We start from the raw sequence: 25,168 nt of genomic DNA on the forward strand, positions 1-25,168 counted from the left end.
AGTGAGGAAGAAGCACCTTTTTTACTAAGGCAATTCATTCCAATTTGGGATAGCTCTCATTAAGAGGGAATCTTTCCTCAAATGTTAAGCTAAACTCTGATTTCCTGCCAGTCATTCCAATACATACCCATCGCTTCTGTCCTGCCTCCCTATGGGACAGAGCTTCATGGTTCTAACCCAACATTTTCACTTCCCTCTTTAGGGAAAGTTCTTTGTGAGATTGCAAAATTACTCCTCTTTCATTTTATTTCTTTGAAGATATTCCTTTGGGCATATTTTTAGTTTTTTGTCTGCCACATAAATACTGACAACTAATGAGTCACTGAAGCTTCCTTTTTCTTCTATTGCCCTTAACTTTTTTTAGGTTGCTTTTTAACTCAAATATGGCATTTACCATATTAAATTTCATCTTATTATTCTAAAAATCAGTGTGGTATTTATAAAAGCAGAACTGGCTATGGAGTCAGGAAAAGATGGGTACAAGTACTGCCTCTACTAGCTGTATAACATGGGACATTACTTAGTCTCCCAAATCTTAGGGAATTTTATCTTCTCCCTATGATGCCAGCCTATCAAACATTTCAAAAATTTAAATTCTCCCTCTTATTTAATATATTTGATCCCTTTAACTTATTAACCCATAGATCTTTATCTAAGTCAGTCCAGTGGTTCTCAAGCTTTTGGTCTCAGGATCTTCTTTATACTCTCTTAAAAACTGAGGATGTCAAAAGAGTTTTTGAGTTATATTAGTTGATATTTACTACATTAGAAATTAGAAAATCTTAGTTTTGTTTTAAAATTAGTTTTGGCCCTACTATTTTGCTAATATTCAAAACCCAAAGCACTCCCCTAATCTACTAACTTAATTAGTAATCTTGTCTAAATTTTACTATTAGATCTGAGAACTATTTTAAGAAAAAATAATTACTTCTGCCCCAAGACCTTGTTCGGAGCAAAAGTGCCCTTCATGAGTAAGCAATGTGAAAATCACCTGTGGTTTAAATATAAAATTTCAGGATTTAATGTAACCCAGTACCTTCAACCTGGTAGGTATTTTACCTTTAATATAAATAAAATTCCAGCATGGTTGGTCAGCAGGTCTTGGTTAAATTCTGGTTAATTGTTCTGTCATGATTTACCAGTTTTTATTCAAAGAAACTGAAAACTATGTGAATCTAAAGTTATACAGAATACTGTTTAATTTTTGATTCAAAAGTCACTTTAAGAACTTGTGCTTCATCATCATTAAGAACATCCATTACAACATTACTAGCAAAACATGGAAGAATATCCTGGAACTATCAGGAAATTCAACTTTGTCATTTTAATTCCTCAAAGTTTACATTAGAAAAAAAACTTTAAGGGTGAACTCAAAAACACTAGTCATTGGTTGTTTGTATAGAATACAGAATCCAATTGAAATTTATTGCTTAAAAGGAAGTAGAATGGTTAGTCAAGTGATAAATACAATTAGAAAATTTTTAAATTTTCAAATAAAATGAAAGATATGTTGGCAATTTAGATAGTAGGTAGTAAACTTGTCCATTTAGAGAACATTAACTGATCACAAGCCTGTCCCAGTTTTTGAAAATTGAAGCCACTTTGGCATGTATATTTTGTAATAATCTGAAGACAAGAAATACTGTAAAGATGGTGGACTACTAGGACTTAAGTGTGTGATTGCTCCCTAAGGTCTGTCCACTTCATCTCTGGGTCTTTCTGCCTTGCAGGAGAAAAAAAATAAAAAATAAAAACAAAACCTCTTGAATGTATTGTCTTAACTAATTAGAATGTAAGTTCTGAATGAAAAGCATTGACCATTGTGGTTTTCTATTGGTATCCCTAGCGTTTAATATAGTGCTTGGCACATAGTGAGCACTTAATAAATGCTTTTCCATTTCATAAACACATATTAATTCTCGCTATTAGTCAAAAGTCGTTTAGTAGTACACAAAAACATCTTTAGGAAATTTCAAGTTAAACAACAACAGAAAAAGGACATGTAATCAAAGAAAGTGCACTTAAAGCAGTTGGCCAGCAATTTTAAAATAGCTTTAAAACAATTTACTATTTAATGGCATTTCAATCACAGAAACAACTTAGTATATAAACATTTATTTATTTTTTCCTTTCAATAGTAGCACTATTTAAAACAACAATAACAAAAAAAACCCTAACGTTACCCTTGACAGTTGCATCCTGCTTTTAAATTTAGTGGCTTTTGTTCTTTCACCAGGAACTGATTTTCTCCTAGTTATATGAAAATGATTGTTGTTGCAATGACTTAAAAAAAAAAATTCACATTAACTCTACAGTAGTAAAGTGTGATAAGTGCATGCATGTGTGTATATATTTATAAATAAAATGAGTATACAAATTTTCAGATAAACTATCAGTTATGTTCTCACAGTAAACATGTCATCTCATTCTCACAGTAGATGTGTCATTTCAATACGTGAATTTTACTAATGTGAAAAAAGTACTTCCAATAAAAAGTTTCAAAAAAAAGTGGGGAAATGAAAAGGTTATTACCATTGTATATCCATTATACACCCCAAATCTAAAATCCCTTAGAGCCAGTGCTTTTTGCTCACATTTAAAACAAATTAAGCCAAGGGATTCTAGTACCATTGTTCCTTTGACACCCAATGAGCAATACTTAATATCCTAATAAAGTCAGCAAAGTGACTGCAATAATCAAGGCCTAATGAGCATTAAAATTAAAAAACCAAAATCTTTACAGTTTTCTAATAAAGGATGACAGTTACTTAATTATTGTTAAATGGGACATGACTAATATTGCATCCATCTGTTTTCATCAGATATGGTCACACAACATTTTATACATATATACACACATACATACACAAAGCTGAGGGGAGGTGGGGGGACAGGAGAGGAAGAAAGCTGCAGTTATTTTCTGTAATGATGTTTTTTTTTTCCCTAACAAACAATAATATTAAATTAAAATTTTGATCATTCCCAATATCTTTATCTTTTTCCTTACCTGAATATACAACCAACAAACAAATGTCAATTTTTGTAAATATAATCTCTGATGCTATCAAGTTACTTCAATAAAATAATTTTAGCATGAAAATAGTTTTGGGAACAAAGTCAAGATCTGTTATTAGGGACCTCTCAGTAAGGAAACTCCTACTGATGCATGTCATCAACTGTTCAGCAAATGACAGTGCTGGGGAATTACTTGGAGGCACTGACAAGTTAAGAGCCTTGCCTCTCCATTGTTACAAGTCATGTTGTGACAGGCAGAACCTGAATCCAGTTCCTCATTCTAAGACAGGTTTTCTATTCAGTATGCTAGGCTGCTTTTATAGTGAATATGATAGAAACATTGAAGTACAGCCATCTAGGTAAATGAGTCAGTTTTTTAAAAAAAATAATGTAACAAACACCTTTCATTAAAGCTATTAAAGAACTCTTGACTAGTGAATTTTGTCAGTTTAAGAGAGACAGCATTTTGTATCCCTCAATATTGCTAAAATGCACTAGAATGTGGAGTTAAGATTATTTTCTTAATTGTTAAAGGGGTACAAGAGGGCAAAGAAAAAAGACTAAAGAAAAAATAACTTTTCTTAAGTTTCTTGCTTTAACCAAGGCCGAACTAACTCAAGAATCTGTGATTTTATCAGTGTGGAAGCTCCTTGAATTGATAAAGAGAATTGCTTGAAGCAACTACCTTACACATTATTTGTGGAACTGTTCCTAGTGGGATAATCTGCACTTAGGCCCTTTTCTGAGGGACAGAGTAGCAGGAATAAGAAGAGAGAAAACAGTGGCCAATCTGTCCTTGGAAAATGGTTAATGGCTCAACATCAAGGGAACTTGCCAGGTCTCTGAAGGTAAGTTGACCTGACTGGTAAGCCAGGTTCTCTTTAGGACAACCTTAAAAAAGAGAAAGCTCTCACTTGGGTCACACTACATTGAATATGTGTGCCAAAAAATGTTTAATGTGCTGTGTACAATATCTTTCAACATAGTTATCACACAACATGGCAAACCTAAGAGTAAGAGGTCCTCGTTACCTATTTATATTACCTAGTGTTTCCATTCAGAAAGGCAAGCAAATAAACAGGACCTAAAAATCTGAGATGATTACAAGATTTGCTCTCTATGTATTGTTCATGTAGTATTATTAAAGACACACACATCACTGCCTCTCCTCAAAAGTTAGTAACTTAAATTCTGGCATATAGCCAGCAACCAAAAAACCAAAGCTGTTATCAAAGCTGGGATGATATACATCTTGACTAATGTGTAGCTATATATATAAGGTGTTGTACCTATATATATATATGTGTGTGTGTGTGTGTGTATCTGGCCTGGCATTTTCTGTTCATCTCATGAATAACTCATGAATTTGCCAGGTGGCATAATTAATTACTGCACCTCTCACCCACTCTCATCTCAATTAGTAGGGTACATAGTTTCCCCCATTTGACTGTAAACCCCTTGCAAATTGTGTCTTAACTTTGTATTCCAGTGCCTAGCATAATGCCTTAGTGGGTATTTAATATTTGTTCAATCCAATTATTTTCACTTTTAAACAATTTCAGTATATTTTCTTTTTAACTGACATCCACTTGAAGTTGAGTTAATTATTCTAATCAACCTGAGAATTAAAAAAAAAAAAATAGGTGCAAACATATTTGCCTTTGGCACAAAGAAGAAACAAATGATAAAAATCTAATAACAAAGAAATCATGTTCAGTTCCAAGTATAAGTACTAAGTTGAATATTAGCCTCTGGCCACCCTATAAATAATTCTGTATATTGACCTTAGCACAGCTTTTAATGATTCAGCATTTTCTAGAAAACAGAAAAAAAAGAAGGAATAAGGAGATAGGTATGTAATTAAATTATATATACATTTGGCTTCTTTCCAAAGTTAGTTCATGTCTTCCCAGGAAAATTTGCATATAGGACATCCCAATGGGGTTCTACTGCCAAGAAGACTAATTACTAACAAAAATGCATTAAAAGGGTTCCAAAAGAGCTGAATTTTAAATGCAAAACAATCAAGAATTCAAACTGATTTTTTTTTTCCCCTTTTTGAATTAATAGAAATTTCTAGAAATTTTCAAGATATGTCAATCCAAGCTAAATTCAGGAAAGAGCCATTTAAATAGTCTTAAATTGTTTTCATCCACTATGACAATGGAGGAGTAGTGAGAACATTGGCGATACATATACATACTTTCACAGAGATGTTCAGTCATTCACATTTGTAATTTCTACCTTACAGACATGATGAAAATTTCTGTGAACATTTCAAGTTTCCAAGCAGGATTTGCAGTACTGAGAAAAGTAATTTGGTAACTAAGATCTCATCATAAAGTGGGTTGACACAAATTAAACTCTCAGTGCCTAATGCTTTTGCATTTTTTTTTTTTTTTTTTTTTTGTACAACTGTGTGCATCTCTTGGAAAAGAGGTACTTTAATGTGGAGGTACTTGTTGCAGGTATAGGGTCCTGCCTGTAAGGCTTTGTGGTATGCTATGAAATTGCCTGATTGAACAGGACCAGACTTATGGGAATTACCTGTACTTTGTATTCTGCTGTACCTTTTTGTTAACTGGTATCACATGTACTTCACTTCAGTGCACTTGGCAAATACTACTTTACCCTCCAAAAATAAAGTAATTTTCATATGAGCAACACATGATAGTAAACAAAATATTAAATGCAACATGATTTATATATAATTTCTGCAGTAAAATCACTCATGAAATGAATTTTTTTTTTTTTTTTACCTATACTCCCTAATTATTTATAACCTGCATAATTCTCTTTTATTTGTCCTCACTCAATGTTTTGCTCTATTATGGGGGCATTACTGAAGCACTGGATAAATCAGCCCTTCATAATTAATGGATACATTTTCAAAAGTGCTGATTATGCTAGCGGTTTTCCCTGCTAAGTTTTCCTACATTCATGCTTTTCATTTTCTTCAAAACAAAGGATTCTCCTTATCTTTAGTTTCCATTTTAGGCATTTGTGTAGTTTTTAAATATATTAATGGCACTTACTGTAAAGAATAAAAGATGTCAGGCACAAGTCAGTCACCTCTGGCTCTGCATGTACAAGTTCTGAAGCCAATGAGTTCTACATAAAGACCTATAGATTTCTAATCATTTAGGGATGTAATTTGAGTTGACTCAACTTGGGTGTACATCTAACTCCTAATGCTGGATTCTGACTGAGCCAGAGCTGTGCATCCAAGAAGCATCACTTTGTTATACATATAAAATGTTAGACCTTTTATCCATCTTCCTTTATTGGCCCAGGAGTGGAAAGGCAGCACAAAGTGCAGAAGTTAATATCTTCAAAGGCTCTAATCACTGTTTTAGTGAAATAACCTTTATTTCTGTGCCAGAAAGTTAGCAGCTAAAATGATTGTTAGGGCTCATATCTGCTACCCTTTCTCCTCTTCAGAAGAAACCCCCATATTTAGAGGGCCCCAAGTTACTACCCTGTTGAAATGCTTCCTCTTCGATTTGGTTTATACAAAATCAAATAATTTTTAATCTAAATGACCTGCAGTAATGAGTGGTACAAAGAGCTATACAAATTATCTTCTTGAAAATTCATAAAACAGACTTCACTTTTTAAAAACTGGAGTCAATGAAAAAAGTTTGTTAGAAGTATCTACTGCTTAGAAGGAAATGGAGCAGCACCAAATGGATCTAATTCTCCTTGTTGGGACTGCGGGGACTGCTGGGGTGTGACACTTTGTATCACAAGTTCTGTGAAGGGTACGGCACCAAAATCGTCCATTTTCAATCCCTCTACACTATGAAATGACCCATGTAATGAACTCTGCCTCGGTCTCCCAGGCAATGCTATACTGTGGTCCCCACGGTTATCACTCAAGCCTTGATGGGAGGGGTGCCGTATCAGATCTGGAGGATGGAAGGGTTTGGCACCAAAAGGATCCAACAGGTTCTCTTCAGCTTGCATGGCATTCCCTCTGTCTTTACTGTCAGTCAATGCCACACTGATGTTTTCCTTGGAGTCTGATATAGTTAAAAATTCATTACTACTCTGAGAATCTCGCCGACCTACTTTCTTGTGCCTGCGAGCCCTCTCTGGCGTCCGATAAGTGGGCTTGGAAGTTTTCTTGGTGCTAGTGGGAGTACCATGATGTCGTTTCCCATTACTTTTTGATACCTCCTGCTTTATGCGCCTTTGGCGGGAGGAGAGCTTCTGCAGGCTTCGCTGTTTCACTTTTTGCTGCTGCTGACACTCAGCTATCTCCTCAAAGGGCACGAGGCCAAAAAGATCCTCTTTGTTTTCACTTTCATGTGTGGATGTGGGCAGGGGCTGAAAGGGAGTACAGCCAAATATGTCTAAACTTCTGGGGCATGTGGGAAGAGTCTGTGCCTCAGACCTTGCCCCAGGGCAATCCTGCGCTGGCACCTTCTTGCTAAAGGGTGCCTTTGTGAATACATCAAAGTCATCCTGCTCTGCTGCCACATTATGAAAAACAGTTGGGGTAGACACATTTTTCTCATTTGTTTCTTTGTGCTGTAGCTGCTGAGTATGAAGCGCAAAGAAAGGGACTGAGCCAAACACATCAAATTCCTGTCTGGGAGTGACTCTTCCTCCAGCAGAAGGGTACTGGATTGGACTGGAAAGTGGCATCCCAGGAGCTCTGGCCTGACTGCTTCCAGCTTGGCCTCTGTACCTACTGAGAGAGCTCCCATCAGCATATTTTGCTTTGGTATGATCACAATCTGAATCAGAGCTATGTTTTTCTTCTTCCTCCTCATCTTCAGAATCCATAAGAAGAGGTCTATGACCCAAATTCTCCGGTTCAGTGTCATCATCATTGAAATCCCCTTGTTCTCCTTGAAGAACATCTTCATCTTCATGTTCTTCATCTTCACTGCTCTTAGGAGATGGAGGATCTGACTCAAAATCACTTTCAGATTCATCACTCCTCTTCTGCATATGCCCCCTTACTGAAGATGCATCTTCAATTTTTCTTCCATCCTGGTCTCCATTAGATATCTGGTTTGTTTTTAGATCTTTAATGGAGCTCCCTATGCTGTTTTCTTGACTGCTAGATGAATATTCAACCTTCTTTTCAGGAGAACCTGCAGGTCCAAAAAAAAAAATTAATAAAGCATTTCAAATGCATTAAAGATGTTCACATTAAGCACCAACAGTGTAAAATTTGCTATGGAACAAGCATTTGAAAATTTTTCATGCCAGTCATTTTTGGGGGGGAGAAGATTTCTTACTTATTGAGTTTTGTCATTAGATTCACAATGATTCTACACAATTTAAGTAATGGGATTATTAGCATGTAATTATGTCGACAGTCTACTAAATATGTATCTACATTTTATAAACACTGAATAAGTGTATAGGTATATTTCAAATGTATTTTGTCTCGTGCAAAAAAAAGTACAACTTTCACCACTAAGAAGATATAATGATAGAATCTTTTTCTCCCTTGTACTGACTGCACTGCCACTATAAAATTAGTTTTTTCGTTTTATAAGCCAAAGTAAATATTTCTAGACAACTGGCTAGGACTAAAGGTGTCACAAAATACAGAAAATTCTAGATTACATAATAATCCAACCTAACCTTTGCCTCACAAATAGTAAAGTGCTCAGCAACTGATCTTACTATCCATGAACTACATACACATTCTCTCTCTATGTAAACATGCATACAAACACAAAGTAGACATAAAAGAGCTCTTAGATACACATCATACTAAATCCTTAAACTTTAAAAAAAAAAGTATGTTTCAGCTGGGCATTTACAAAATAGAGTAAAAGTTCCATTCTTTATTTAACTAAATGCCATTTTTTTTTTTGTTAAAACTTAAATTATTTAAAGTCCAGCTAGTTTCTTAAAAATAATTCAAAAGGGATGTGGTGCATTTGTGTTAAGCCATCAATAGCTAAATTTTAAATCTTAATGCAGTGATACAAAATGCAAATACTTGTTCTTAAGATCATGCTGGAAGTATGCACCAGAACCACTACCATTACTACTACTACTAACTAGCTAATATTTATATAGCTATAATACACTGTGCTAAGTACTTTACAATACACTACTATATATATATATATAATGCTTTATAATACTACATATATATGTGTGTGTACACACACACACACACACACACACACACTTTATAATACTTTATAAGTATTTTTCATTGATCCTCACAACTAACCTGGGAGGTAAATGCTTTTTATTATCCTCATTTGATAGATGAAGAAAATGAAGCAAACAGGAATTAAGTGTTTTTGCCCAAGTCACACAGTTAGGAGGTGTATGAGGTCATATTTCAACTTTGATTGTCCTAACTTCAGATCCAGTGCTGCAATTACTGGGCCAACTAGCTATCCCTGTTTTGTTGATTTTTATTAGTAGATAATCAAATGACTACAATGATGTTCAGATTGGAGTGTCCTAGTTAATTATCAAATATGTCATACAAGAATTTAAAAAGAATAAAATGAATTTTATGTGTTTATTAAATCACAGATTTTCCAAGTATATAAATGCTGTGTGTATACAAAATCACCCATAGGTATAAAAATTTATACCAGGTATGTTGTCATTTTTAAGTTTAGATATTTTCTTTTTAGAATGCCATTTCATTCTTTTACACACACACACACACACACACACACACAGTAAACGTTACCTAGGAAGCCAAATGCTGCTTTGGAACTGCTAGCTCATCTCCTTATCAAATACTGCTGATTCCCAAGATTCCCAACCTAAGGCTAAACTGCTGTCTGTGCAACACATACAAATGCTTTTGGTTCTGCCACTAAAGCCAGGAAGAACAAGTCTAATCTACTTCTTTCATGTGATACTTCAAAAACCTGAAGAGTGATCACATCCTCCCTTAATCTTCCTGAATACTCTAAGCTGAATACTTCAACTTCCTTCAATCTGTCTTCATAATGTGATTTCAAAGTCCTTACTATCTAGCTTGTTCATGTCCTTCTTAAAAATATGGTGCTCCAACCATAACAATATTCTAGATGTGGTCTGAATTAGGACACAGCAGAGGGAGTCTTGCACCTCTCTTGCCCAAGTAAGATTTCTCTCTTAATGCAAACTAAAATTCCAAAAGTTTATTTGATTATTTCACACTTTGACTTATATTGATCTTACTGTTAAAAAGACCCCTGAAATCATTAATAACTGCTGTCTGGACATACCTTCTGTATCTTTTCCTTGTTAAGTTGATTTGTTTTACAAAGTACTAGACAGTACATTTATTCTGATATTTAATCTTATTAGATTCAGCCTAATGTTTATGGAACCTAATTTGTCATTTTAACATGTTAGCTATTCTTCCCAGCTTTGTACTATCAGCATTATGCATGCCATATATACTTTTATCTGAATTATTAATAGGAAAGGGATTGGACCTGATATTTCACCAATTTAAGTAAACCCCCCTTCCCAAATAACTCCAATCAGTAACTCACTTTTTTCCTCCTAACTTCATTCACTATTATGTTTGTATATTACCTCCACTTAAAAGAAAAGTTATCTGAGGCTCAGAGATAGGAGGATAAACCCCCATATTCACAAATTCAGGGGTTGAAATATGAATACAGAGTTTTCTAACTCCAAACCCATTGTGCTGTTGAATGTCAATATTCCCTGCATTCATGGTACTTAATCCTTCTTTCAGATTAGGGCTTCTTAAAATGTGGACTGACTTCATATGAATGTGCCCCCCCCCCAAAAAAAAAAAAAAAAAACACTTCTTATTTAAACAGAATTGGCTCCCTTTGTAATCCTAGGTGAAGTTTTTTGTTTTAGTTTTTGGCGAAAGGATTTTTTAATGCTTTTAAAAGATACTCTGAGAAGGGTTCATAGGCACAACCAAAGTGACAAAAGTAGAGAAATTCATCTGAGTCATGCATTTCAAGGTAGATGGAATCTTAGAAGGCATGTATTCCACCTCCTCATCTGCAGAAAAAGGAACTGAGGGCCAGGGAAGCCAAATAACACCCCAGAGAAGGTCACTTCAGAAGGCAGTCAGTCAACAAGCATGTATTAAGTGCCAAAACACTGCTAAATTGAACCCAGGTCCTTACAACTCCCAAATCAGTGATTTTTCTACTTTCCCACCCTGTTCAAAAAACTCACAGCTGCATTTTTTATGAAAATAGGAAACAGAAGGAGTCCATCAACTGGAAGAAAACTGAGAAATGGGTAGATGACCATGATGGAATGGTACTGCTCCAGAAGCAGCAGCAAATACGAAGAATTCAAGAAAATGCATCAAGACTTAAAATAATGTAGACCAAAGAAAGGAGAGCCTGTACAACAACTAAAGTAATGATCATATATGTAAAACAATGTCATCAAAATCACAATCGAAAACAATAAAATTCTGCGCTCAGATTAACTCCAAAGGGTAATGCTGGTCTTGGAGCAAAGATGAAACCTACCTACGCTTCATTGTTTGACAAGCTCATAAGCACACAATGATGCAGTGCTGCCAAATGAAGGGTTAATACTTTGTCAACTGGATTCTGCTGAGTTTTTTTGCTTTGTAATAAGGAAGGACTCAATATAGAGATCAGGGATTAATACTAGAAAATTATGATGTTAAAAACCAAAAGATTAAAAAAACCCAAAAGTTTTAAATTTAAAAGATAAAGAAGGCAGGTATCATATAACCATTAATTGATTTTAGAATGAAGAAAAAGGCTTAGCACTTCACTGGATATAGAAAAGGGAACAGAATCACATTGGAGTTTTGTTTCTTTTTAATTTTGTTCACTACTTTTCTCTATGGTCTGCCCTGCTTCTCATGCCATTAATATATTGTGAGCTAGGGAAAAAAAAAAAGATAATTAAAAGTCTATTAGTCTTAAATAATTTGACTTTGTGTTAAAATAATCTTAGGTGCCCAGAAGCATTTTTATTTAATTCTAGATTCCCAGTTATATTTTTCAGAGGATAAAGATATAAGGCAAAAATAGGAAAATCACTTGTTCCAACTCAATGTTGAAAATTATTATATTGACATATATATATATATATATATATATATATATATATATATATGTCAGCCAAAAAAAAATGTTTCTTAAGAGCTTACTATATGCTATGTCCTCTAGATACAGATGGGGTAAACCATATAAACAAATGTGTACATAAGGCACATATAGCATAAATGGGAGATAATGAGGAAAATGAGAAGAATGGAAAAGGTCTCTAGAAGAAGCATAATTTCAACTCAATCTTGAAGGAAGCCAAGAGGTAGAAATGAGGAAGGAGAGCATTTCAGATATGAAGAGTGTGAGGAACATCAAGATAGTCAAGGATGTTAGCAACATGTAAGGAAATTGGAAAGGCAATTTAAGGTTATGAAAAGAGGTTGTGAAGAGCTTTATAAAAGCCAGAGGATTTTAATATTTAATCTTGGAGGTAACCAGGAACCACTAGAGTTTACTGAAGAAGGAGGTGATATAGTCAAACTGCTCTAAGATCACTTTAGCAAATAAAGGTGGAAGAGAATAAGCATTTTTTTAAGTGCACAGAGTACCAGGTACTGTAGTAAGAATTTGACATATCTCATCTGATCTTTACAACAACTTGTGAGGTAGGTGCTATTATCATCTCCATTTTACACTTGAGGAAACTGAGGCAAACAGAGATTAAGAGATTTGCCCAAAGTCAGTAATTGTTGGATGCTGGGTGTGAACTCTAGTCTTCTTGACTTCAGGCCTAGTGTTCTCCATTCACTGCTTCACCTGATGGCCTCGAGAAAGAGAGACCAATCAAAAAGCTATAATAGTAATAGAGGTATGAAATGAGGGTCTGGGCCTCCATCAGGATGGTGGCTTTGAGTAGAGAAAAAGAGATATATACAAGAGATGTTGTGAAGGTAGATATGACAAGACTTGGCAAAAGACTGGATGAATCAAAGTGAGGAGTCAAGAATGACAGACATGTACAAATATGTCTACAGCAGCTCTCTTTGTGATGGCAAAAAACTGGAAAGCCCATCAATTAGGGAATGGCTGAACTTATTGTGGCATATGAATGTAACAGAATATTGTTCTACAAGAAATGATGAGCAGGTGGACTTCAGCCTATATAGACTTACATGAACTAATGCTGAGTGAAGTGAGCAGAACCAGGAGAACACCGTATACAATAACAGCTACACTGTGCAGATGTTCAACTTTGATAGATTTTTCTCACTTCAACAATAAAATGATATAATACATTTATAAAAGACTCATGTTGGAAAATGCTATCCACATCCAGAGAAAAAACTATGCAAATCGAAAGATACTGTTTTCACTTTTTTGTTCTTTTTTTTCTCATTATTTTTCCCTTTTGTTCTCATCGTTCTTTCATAACATGACTAATATGGAAATGTTTATTATGATTGTACATGTATAACCTATATCAAACTGACTGCTATCTTGGGGAGGAGGGAAAAGAATGGAGAAAAAATATGAAAATCAAAATCTTATAAAAATGAATGTCAAAAAGTATTTTTTTTTTCAAAAAGAGTAATACTGAGATTCAAGGCTGAGTTGCTGAGAGAATGGGAGTGGGTGCCCTTGGAACTAATAGAGAAATTCATAAAAGGTTTGGGGAGAAGGCAACAAATACTGTTTTGGACATATTGAGTTTGAGGTATCCATTGGGCAGTTGGTAATACAAGACTAGGGATCAGGCCTAGATAAATGAGAATCGTTTGTTTAAAAAAATGAAAATTGAACCTATAGAAACTGATATCACAAAGTAGAGATCAGTAAGTATAGACCTTAAGTAATTATGAAAATCTAGAGAGGGAGAAGTAGGTGATCAACAGCATCAAAAATTGCAGGAAAGTCAGGATTAGAGATGGAGAAATAGTTGATCATTAAATCTGATTAGTTAGAAGCTCTTTGGCAATTTGAGAGACATTTCAATGATGAAGTCAGAAGTCAGACTGGGTTTAGAAGAAAACCCGAGAAGAGAAGAGAAAACGAACTACAGTGGAGGAATCAAATAAAGACAGACTTCTCAGAGTTTAACCATGAAAGAAAGCGGGGAAGGGATATAAGCTAATATTACTGAGGGTTCAATCACACTGTCCCCTAAGAATGAAGGAGCTATGAACTATTTGTAGGCTGCAGAGAAGAGACAAATAGGGAGCAATTGCAAGTGAATACTAGAAGGCAATTTTTAGAAGATAGGACAGAATGGGCTCAAGGTTGTATGCACAGAAGTCGATTGGCAAGAAGCAGAGCCACATCTTGTACAAGATGCAACAATGGAGGAGATAGTGAAGGAAGACATCTGAGTTGTGTGAGATGAGGGGAATGCCAGCTCCCATGATGTCTTAGCTTCAGACTAGCATAGCCCAGACACTTTGAGGGAGGGAAGAAATGAAGCCCAGCTGGGGCCACCCCAGAAGAGGCTGTACTCCAGATCTTCACAATGCTCCAAAAACCTCTTCATTTTAGAAAATTTCTTCAAGATCTAGAATTCACAAGTATCTTGGAGCTTCCAAGACTCCTTCTAGAACCTCTTTTACAGAGAGTGCCCAGGCTATCTCTCTTCATTTGTCATCAAGCTTCAATATAGGCTTCTCCATCAAGCCTCCCCAATGATTACCTTCCTCCCTCTCCCTCACTTCCTTTAATATTATCTTCCCACATTAGAATATGAGCTCTAGAATTGAGACTATTATTTTTTTTTTGCTTATATTTGTATTCTCTGGGTTTAACACAATGCCCAGCGTAGAGTTAAATACTCGATAAAAGCTTACTGACTTGAGGTGCCCATCTCAGACACCAGAGATGATTCTAAAAATCCACCACTCTGAATGTAAAAGACATAGGAAATATAATTTTAGTGGTGAAGGCATAACCAAGCAGAACCTAAAGCCCAGTAGAGTGAAGAACCTGGCCTGGACACAAAGTCCTAAATCAGCAATTAACAATTAAATAGAACCAGAAAATCTACTTTTTTCTATATGAACAACTAGAAGAAATGATCTTGCATAAGAAAAAAATTTAAATTATGGGGGAAATTTGGAAGGTAACAGAAAAAGAGCGACAAATTTATAAAGCTGAGTGTAATAATCCTACTGGGGGAAATGAAACTTTAATGGAATTGAAAACTTTCCAGAATTTTTAGTAAAAAAAAAAAAAAAAAAAAAAAAAAAGCCAAATAAAAATTTTAAAATGCAAATATGAAAGAAAACCAGAAAGGTGAAAGTATTTGAGCAAAATTAGGAGATCCTACATAATGATATGATGCTAACATTCTAAGAAGAAACCAGAAATGCATGTTCTTTTGAACCCAGAGTTTAGAATTACATCAAACCCAAAAGGGAAACCAGGGGGAATGGAGAAGTCAAGGGGAGAAGAAATAACAGAGGAAAGGACGATTAAGAGGAAAAATACTGTTAAGCAAATAACAGCTGCAAGGAAAAACATAGTTTCTGTTGTTAAAAGGGAAAGGTAAAAAGAAAATAACTATCCAAGTAGAGAATGACTGAACACTGAATATGTGACACAAGGATGTTATACAATTTTACTGTATCATTAAAAAAATGACAAGAGTAATTACTTCAAAGAATTCTGGGTAGGAGCTGGAGAAGAATGAAGTGAGAAGAACTAAGAAAACAGTTTACAAGATAAAGCAATAATGACATATACACATACACACACACACATTTCTGGAAAGCCAAAGAAATATTTATGTTAAAATTCTCCAATATACTTCTCATATTGCTTCACTTTTAATAAGATTCCCATCCTTTAAAAGATAATTGGGTTTTTGCTGTACATGTGTACAGGTAGCACATCTCATGTAAGATTCCAATTTTAATAATTTCAAGTTACATAAACTATTTTCCCCAAATCCCTAGGCTCTGGTTCTTCAAGTCTCTAAAACTAGTCTTTATTTTCCCAGGCTACTTTAAGAATCACATCAACTAGCTTTTATTGCACACTATGTGTCAAACTTAGGAGTTCCCTATAAGCAGTATAATAAGTCCAGTTCCCCTTTAAGGAACTCAAGACACTGAGAAGTCTGAATATGCTCATTTGGATATAGCATACAAAAATATAACCATATTTTATAGCATTGTTTCTTGAAATCATAGAATATTCTTTAAAAAGTTAAAAAAAAATTTATCAATATCAATAAAGTAAATTTACTGCTTTCAGAAGATGAGATTCTATATCTCTAACATCAAAATTGCCTATTGAATAACATTAATTCAACAAGAATTTGGAAAACATCTTTTATGTCTGAGGAATATAGAAGGAAGTTATAATTTTTGGAATATAAATGATATGCAAGAAAAAGTCTCCTTCCCAAATACTAAAATTGCAAATGACACTTAATATACAAGAGGGTGACAAAAAAAACCATACAAATTAAACATAAAAAAATAAGTGAAATTTGAATGTTTCTGTAATCTGAAATGGATTAAAAAAGCCTCCCGGAAAGAAACAAGAGTTGGCTTCTTTTATGTTCAACATGGGGAATGGACTTTGGAAGGTGACACAGAGAGAAGTATCTGGCTCATTTGGTATATATAACTATCTCTAAAAACAAAAGGATGGTTTTTCCAGATATTTACTTTTCATTTTCAGCACAATTCAATAATAAGGAAAAATGAAAAAGTACAGACTCTGTTAAGTAAAATAGCATTTGATATCCCAGCAAAGGCACAATTGAATAAGTTAGTATCTCCATGGTATTCTATGTTACATGAAGAAGATTAAAATGTTAAGCTGAGAAATGTTTTTCTAATATATTTTCAGTAGTTACATATTTGACTCAATGTGAAATTGCTTTAGCTAAAATAATTAACTTATTTTTTAAAAATGGTAGTGATGTGGTTACAACTGTAACTTGCCTGGGTGAGAAATGAAAGGTACAGAACCAAAAGGATCTTCTGGAGGGTGGTTCTGTGAAGCAGAAAGTGGGTCTATATTCTTATTTGAGGATGTTCTCTCCTCGAACCTGTCTGTAAAAATAAAATGAAACAGAATAAAAAATAAAATAAAATAAAAAACAAAAACGGTGGTCCTTTTCTCAAATAAGTGCTAAGTATATACAATCAATCAACAAGTATTTATTAATATTACAATATATCAGGCACAAGGCATAAAGACATAAAAATTGATTAGTCCTATCCCTCAGGGGGCTTACATTCTACATTAGAACTCTAACAACTTAAAATGTATAAAATTTAAATTTAATTTAAAATTTAAATTTAAAATGTATAAAAATTCATTATTAAATGTTTCGGGGACAATCCTAAGGCAATTTATTTTACTGTATGTCAGACGTGTTTAATAAACAACATGTCTCACAAGAAGTCTGTTTTGTGCCTTCATTTATTCAAAGTCTCCTGATACTTTTCTTTCACAATACATTGGATTCCATTATGACAATTCATTATTACACAAATTTGGAAATACATCAAAATTAAAATACATCAAATTAAAACTCCCTCCCAGAATCATATTTATGAAAAGCACATTATATAAGAACCTATAGAATAGGTGGGTCTTGCTGGCTTTTATCTTAAACTATTTTGTACTTAAGTGACTTGATTCACTAATTCACCAATCAATAGCAAGTCATTTCACTAGTACATGTTTCACATTCTTTCAGGACAAGTATTTCGTGCATCTCTCTATCATTTGTGGCACTTAGTAAAATGATCTATATACCATGAGCACTCAGCATATGCTAATTTATAGTGCAATAATTGGCTGCTCATTCTTCCCTTTTCCTTAATATTGTGAACAAGACAGAGACCTGGGATCACGGCTTCTCTTCACATCCATGTAACAGGTTCTACTTCAGACTTCATGTATCCCTGCAAAATCCTGAAAGGGTTTAAATGCTCCTGTGGAATTAAAGTTAGCTTTTAAGCCCTGGGCTAACTGTACAATGTCCATTTATGGATTGCACAAATTATATAGGCTAATATATTTTCTAAATTTGTCCCCTAAGTATTGCTACGGAGGTACATTCAATATGCTAAAGCAGCAGATATCTGATCTCTAAGTGAGGCTGTCAAATCTCTGAGGATTCCCAACTCACTTTCAGGGAATCTGTAAGTTCAAAAGTATTTTCATAATAATACTAAGACATTATTTGCTTATTGAGCTCCTTTTACTAACTACATGTCTATGTGAGGCTAGATTTTCTCCTTATGCTTCAATCAAAGCAACACATAAAATAGCCCAAATGAAGCAGCAGACATGAGAATTCATTTGTATTCTGATCAACTGGACAACAGGTTGGGGAATGGGGAGGAGTGGGGAGGAGTATAAAAATAATGTCATTTTTCTAATTAATTATTTGTTTGGGAAAAAGGTTTATTCTTATAGGTTAATATGTAATGGGGTAATTATATTAATGAATAAAGTTTTATCATTTTTAATTTATAATAAATATTAAATAATATTAATAGATAAAGCTTACATTTAAAAAACTCTTTAGGATCCTTAATAATTTTAAGAGTGCAAAAGGATCCTTAGGTCAAAAAATATGAATACTATTATGCTAGAGAATAGTAGTTACACAATTTTCCCTTGCTCCCACCAATTTAAAAAAAAAAAAAAAACAACCCTTACCAGGTCTAAGTGTGTCATTTTTTGTTTATACAATGCTATAGAATATAATAAAAAGGGGGCAGTTTTTTCAGTTGTTTCAGAAAGTAAACTAAGATATGAGAATAACCTGTAATTTTGCTCAGTATAACTGTGATTTGCTACACGATGAAAAATAAGGCTTTGTTTAAGTTTTTGCTTTATTTAACATATTAGATTTATTTATTTAATTTACACAAGATGCAGTTTATATGGAGATAGCCTTGTAGACAAGATCTGAGTTCAAATCCTGCCTCTAACATACTGGCTATGTGAGCAAGTTTCTAGTGACTTGGGTAACTTAAAGATTGGGACTCTCAGAAGAATGGTTTTTAACACAGAAAATACATAAGATTACTAGGGAAGCCATTTGTTAAAAGATCAAAATATTTAAAAAACCAAAGTTAATGGATTATAGATTAAATTACTCAGTTGTAAGATTATGCAAATGTAGGTATTTTGTGATGGTAGAGGAAATTCTGTCAACCATATGAATTAAGACTTGGCTCCAAAAATAATAAATAATAAAATAAATGCAAATAATTGAATTGATCTTATATCATCTATACTCTGAAGTAGCAAGGTGAAGTCAAGAAGATTAGTGTTTGAATCCTACCCCTAGACACTTAAAAAAGCTCATGTTAACTTTAGCCTAGTTACTTAATCTTTCTTAACTGCAGTTTCCTCATCCGTTAACCTGGGATAACAACAGCACCAGTTTTGCAAGTATTTTATGAGGACTGAAAGAGACAATAATCATAAAGTTTTCCACAAACTTTGTAAAGTATAAAATGGTAAAGTGGTAGCAATTATTATTGGGAAGTTGAAAACTATTTCCTGCATTTTTGGTGATCAGACATTTCAGGAGTGGGGAGAAATCTGTCATCAGAGACAGACCAAACAGGAATGTGAGAGTCAAGGAAGGACTTTGGCATAAAAATGAGCCCATGGCTGCCAATGAGAAGAGGCTACCAACTCTCCACTCCTTAAAACTTCTTAAAAAGCTTACATTTATAAAGCCTTTTCAGATTTACAAACACATTATTTCAAATGATTTTAACAACTTTTTGATATAGATAATATTGAACTCATTTTACAGAAAAGGAAATGGGCTCAGATTAACTGACTAGTCCAAAGTTAACATAACTAAGTGGTGGTAGGATTCAATCACCAATCTATTGATTTAAGTCTACTACTTTTTCCATTACATGATGCTGCCTGAATTCCTGGGGGGAGGGGAAAATAATTTCATTTTGTGCCTAATTTTATAAGAGGTGATTGATAGTACAATCTAAAAACATAAATCCAAGAGTTGTTATATTTCTTAATCTGAAAACCTTCTTCCATCAGACTGTAGTGAGTCAATTTCAGTCCTAGAAACTCATCAATGTGTCAGAAGCAGCAGAAGACAGTGAGAAGAGGATCCTACCCATTCCCTCCATTCCCACTCAGGGGTGCCAATGTACAGCCTGCTCTTCTCAGGTCAATTTCCTTCTGTCCTAATCAGCTCTGAAATGGGTAGCAAGGCTTGTGAAGTTGTTAATAACTCGTCTGTGATTTCATGGTTAGAAAAAAAAAACTGGTCTGTAATTTCATGGTTAGAAACAGTCAGTCCTCTTATTGGGACCTATTTTCAGGTGTGATGGCCTCCATATTTAGGAAGAAACAAATTCATTTTAAACAATACTTATGTTCTTTTTCCTCTACTGGATTGAAAAAAGTAATGGTAGTACCGTTTTATTTCACAATACTGCAAATGGCTTACCAGCTAACTACATATACATAGATCACATAATCTAAAACAAAGATAATTTGCTTTTTGCATTAAATATTTCCTAAGACATACAAAGTTAAATTTTTGTAAATTAAATCATATTTTCTTATTTCCTGAGTTTCATGGTCCTAAGGATTTAACTATTTTCTCCTTGCCATTATATGCCTCTCTTCATCACTCTAAATTAATGTTCTAAAAATAAACTTAAAGGAATTGGGAATTTTATTTTCTCTAAATATAAGGAAACCTTCAATTAAAATCAAGGTAACTTTGTATTTGTATCTGTATTACAAAATGCCAATTCAAATCTCCCTATTTGTTTTCATAATTCTAGTTAAACTTATTAATTTCTCTGATGGATACCAGGAAATATCTCTAAGTGTATTCAGAATATATCTGAATGACAGATTTTGTCACTCTTCTCAATGAAAAAAATCATTTACTTAAAAGTTTGTACAGATATATAAAAACAACTGCTTTTCAAGATTATTTTAATTTAATAGATTATATAAAAATGCAAATATCACTTCACAAGTATTAAGATCAACATGTTCCATATTGCATGCCCAGATAATTATTAAAAAGTCAAGTTCAATGGTTTGTATATATGACCTAAACATTAAAATTAAAGTATAACTAATATTTGCAGCTATAAATACAATGTTATTTCTCAGCTACTTTAAATCTTTCTTTTCAATTTTAAAATATTTTTAACTTAAGTAACAAATTTTAATATTGGAAGGATAAAAAGATTTAGTTAATAACTGAAATTTGAAAATTTTAGCATAATTCTATTTTACTGTACATCAGTAAAAAAAAAGCCAGTCATACATAAAACTTTGAAAACTAAAAGTCCTATTCAAAAATAGCCAACTACAGATAAGCGTGTACTTGTATATGTTTATTTGTTATTTCTGTAGAAAATGCAATTATGTAATTAAATTGTTTATTTTTTAAATACCCTGTACATGTATTTTTAATTAGCCAAGTGTTTGATTATATAAGATTTAAATGTCAAAAACCAAATTCTCTACAAACAAGTGAAAAGAGAAACTAGTGTTTCTCTGTAAAATGTGTAGCTGCTCGTATGAGTTTTAAGTTAAAAAAAAAAAATTGCTTCTAAAGCATCTACCTAGCTCCTATGGAAGCCAATGCACTTGCTATTTAGCTTTGGGTTTCTGTAAAGTCACTTAATCTAAAATCCTTGAATACAAAGGCAATGAAAACACACAAACTTTTTAAAAAGAAAGTATACTAATAGGGGCAGCTAGATGGCACAGTGGATAGAACACCAGCCCTGAAGCCAGGAGGACCTGAGTTCAAATCTGGTCTCAGACAGTGAACACTGCCTAACTGTGTGAAACCTGGGCAAGTCACTTAACCCAAATGCCTCAGAAAAAAACAAAAAAAACTATAATAGTGAGATAAATTTAATTATTTTGAACTCAAGTAAGCATAGATTGTATAATTAGATATACTTAAATTAAGATAGGAAAAAAAAAAAATCAATGACAAACCCACCTTAGTATAAGAATATTAAACCAGACATAATAAAGCATTATCCTGATACATCAGGTAAGACTAGCAGTATCAGCACTTAAGTATATATTACAATTTAAAAATTTTTGCAAGCTTTAAAAACACAGTATATATACTATTTTTTCAAGGTGATATGGAATTTATAAGGTAAAAAATTAAAATGGCAATGCTACTACTCCTAAAATGAATTAAAATCTACATATAGGGTCTCAACCTAATTAGGCAATTCTTACATTTTTTTTAAACATCTAAAAGCCCTCAAAGAAAAGTTATACACAGATTAACTAGGATCTGTGATTATTATCCCATTAAAAAAGTTTTACAGTTAAAATACAAATTTCAATTTCAAGTGGTTGCTATTAATAGACTGGATACTTTTCTTCTAAAACAGGGGGGTGGGGAACTTTTTTTCTGCAAGGGCCATTTGGATATTTATAACATCATTTGTGGGCCATACAAAATTATCAACTTATAAACTCAAGCAGTGGGAGGTTGTAGTACCTAGCTTTCAGCTCACCATTGCCTGCAGCTGCCTTAGCAAATTATTTTGTGGGCCACATAAGGCCCACAGATCAAATGTTACCTATCCCTGTTCTAAAGCTATAACAAATGTGAACTTTTCTCCATGATCATCATTGATAATATTATGTAGACTACTTTAATTTTCCCCATTGCCATAACCTGCTACGTGTTTAAGATCTTTAACTCTTAATTCACTGCTTTTCAGAACTATCAATTAATAAACATGGAACCAAAGCCTGAGGTCTTCTCTTGCAGAATGAAATGTGAATGTTTTACTTTACCTTTGTTCTAAGTATCACTGAAAATAAAAGGAATTTGACCTATAGATACTTTTATTTGTAACTTAATTGCTGTCTTAATGAAAATTGAAATAGTAATTGTCTGGTCCTGACAAAAATGACTAAATATATGATTGAATTCTAGCTCTTAGATAAATATTTTAGTTGAGTTTTACACTACCAAAAAAAATTCCCTAGACATAAATGTCATGATATTGTTATTCTATCATTTCAGTCGAGTCTCTTTGTGACTTCATTTAGGGATTTCTTGGCAGAGAAACTGGAGTGGTTTGCCTTCTCCTTTTCCAGCTCTTACAGATACAGAAACTGAGGCAAACAGAGCTATGTGTCCAGAGTCACATAACTATAAAATAGGATTTTAATTCAGGTCTTCCCAATTCCAGACCTGGTATTCTATCCCAAGCCAAAATTGTTCCTAAGAAATGAATGGAGTAACTTAGTGTACAAAATTTCCCAGCAGTCTAGAAGAAGCAAAGTTATAAGATGGTGACATGGATTAATAGTACCACTTCTGCCAATCTATACTGTCAATAGAAATGTTAAAAAGCATAATGACTCCTAAAGTACAAAACACTTTTGCCAAAAAACAACAAAATCCAAGCTTACAGTGTTTTAAAGCTATTATCAGAATGCCAGAATTAAGAATTCTAATTTGATCTTTTTTTTTAAATTTTCCCCACTCGTGAAGTTTTATTTCCTTTAAAACAGGTGTTAGCAAACTGTGGATGGTACTGTTTCTGTAAAGTCAGAAAGCTAAAAAGGATTTTTACATATTGAAAAAAGTTTCATTTGATTTAAAAATGTAAAGCTCATTCTTAGCTCAAAGGCCCTAGGCCATAGTTTACCAGCCCTGATTTAAAGAATCTTTACCCATAAGTGGGGCTGTACATTTTTAAAAGTGCTTAGCATCTTTTTTTTTTTTAAAACACAAGAATTCAAAATGTTCCATGATGCTGGTTTTGCCATAGTAGTTTTGAAATTTTTGTTTTGCTGAATAGAACTAGTTTTCTCAATTGATTTTTACAATTATTTCACTGTTTTTAACCAAATAACTAGAAAATATGATACAACAAACATTTTAATCTCAAACTGTTTGTTTTAAGATGATCACTTAGTCTAGCAATTTTTGGTGCACCTATCCAATGTAATGTAGGAAACAGCTTCACCTGGAATTATGCTATGAGACACCAAAAGAAAAATAAGTAAAAACTAGGGTCTATAATCTAATCTTTTTGTTAGAAAGTTGTCCACCTGTCCGAAGATGTAAAAAAAAAAAATAAAACCATGGAAAAAATGTGTCTCCTTCTTTGTCATCTATTTAGACTCAGCTTTTTAAAAAGGAAATACTCTTCTTCCATACATGTCCTTCCTTACTCCCCCCCATAAACCTTGCCCATAAGATTATAAGTGTACACATATATATATGTATAGACACATATGTGATAAAGTAAAAAATAATGCATCAGGATTTAGAAATATAGAAATAATTGTAAGTAAAAACATTGAGATAATCTGACTTGAAGAAGAAAGGAGTTTATTTAACTATTGCCATGTCAGAACAATAAAACAGACCTTACAAGTAGCCACTCATCAAAAGGACATTACAAAACATTAACATAATGTAGTAGAACCATATTTTCTTTCAGGCATTTTCAAAGGGCATTTCACAACTTCCCCTCCCTCCTGCTCCCCCACAGAATTGCCTATTTGGATATACAATAAAAGAGAGCAGTAAATAATTAATAAAGCAAGCAACTAATTTGTGTCCTGGTAGTTTTATTTTAACACTGTTTTCATATTGAGAGATCTCATTTTAAAAACAATAATGTATAGTCTTCAGAGTTAAAAGAGCAAGGTGATTTTCTGCTACCTGAAATCGATATCAAGTGGTTGGTTTTTAGACACAACACACTTGGATGATGGACACAAAGGAGAGAAGATAGACCTAAGACTGCCCTCAAATGCTCCAAAAGAACTTTCCACACATTCCCAAGACCACAGAGACCAACCAGAGGCTCCTTTACTGGGAAGCCAAATAAGCCTTCAAGCATCCCTTACTTGATCTCAGAAGGTCAAACTCTCTGTCCAAGAGCTCCTCTTCTGTTAGCTTAGAGAAATTGTCCTCTCCAAATGGATTCCAGCCTGACATGTCAGGGGGGTTATTGAGGTTTTGATTTGGAAAAGTAGCAGCTGCCTCTGCATCAGGAACTGCCCTACAGATCAATTAAGCAAAAGGAAGGAAAAATTAAAAGTTTGAATATATATCCTCCTATCATTTAAAAGTTAAAGTTTAAAAGGGTTATAGCCAGAAACACATATGACACAGAACCACTAGGGTTTTGCCCCAAGTCATAAATATATGGCTATTTTAGAGA

General features: G+C 33.6%; 2 protein-coding genes across 8 annotated transcripts in view; one reads left to right on the forward strand and one right to left on the reverse strand.

Moving 5' to 3' along the window:
* PAQR3 (progestin and adipoQ receptor family member 3) overlaps window positions 1-11,609 on the forward strand; it is a 30,715-nt gene extending 19,106 nt beyond the window's left edge. Inside the window, exons 7-8 of one of the 4 annotated variants that reach the window (XR_004230405.1) lie at window positions 3,654-3,863; window positions 11,193-11,609. The gene's annotated coding sequence lies outside the window, so the exon portion shown is untranslated. Of the gene's footprint in view, window positions 1-3,653; window positions 4,217-7,554; window positions 7,684-11,192 lie in introns of those variants that run through there. The other 3 variants (XM_031943849.1, XM_023505777.2, XM_003772984.4) reach the window with 3 other exon arrangements.
* The window catches only part of BMP2K (BMP2 inducible kinase), a 104,776-nt gene continuing 85,010 nt past the window's right edge, over window positions 5,403-25,168 (reverse strand). For all 4 annotated transcript variants that reach the window (XM_031943845.1, XM_031943844.1, XM_031943846.1 and 1 more), the window contains 3 exons: window positions 24,852-25,006; window positions 16,910-17,020; window positions 5,403-8,120 (listed from right to left, as the gene is read on the reverse strand). In XM_031943845.1, coding sequence (XP_031799705.1) covers window positions 6,670-8,120; window positions 16,910-17,020; window positions 24,852-25,006 — 1,717 coding nt within the window. In that variant the 3' untranslated portion in view covers window positions 5,403-6,669. The remainder of the gene's footprint in view (window positions 8,121-16,909; window positions 17,021-24,851; window positions 25,007-25,168) is intronic.

Source organism: Sarcophilus harrisii, chromosome 6, assembly GCF_902635505.1.
Source record: "Sarcophilus harrisii chromosome 6, mSarHar1.11, whole genome shotgun sequence".
Taxonomy (NCBI): domain Eukaryota; kingdom Metazoa; phylum Chordata; class Mammalia; order Dasyuromorphia; family Dasyuridae; genus Sarcophilus; species Sarcophilus harrisii.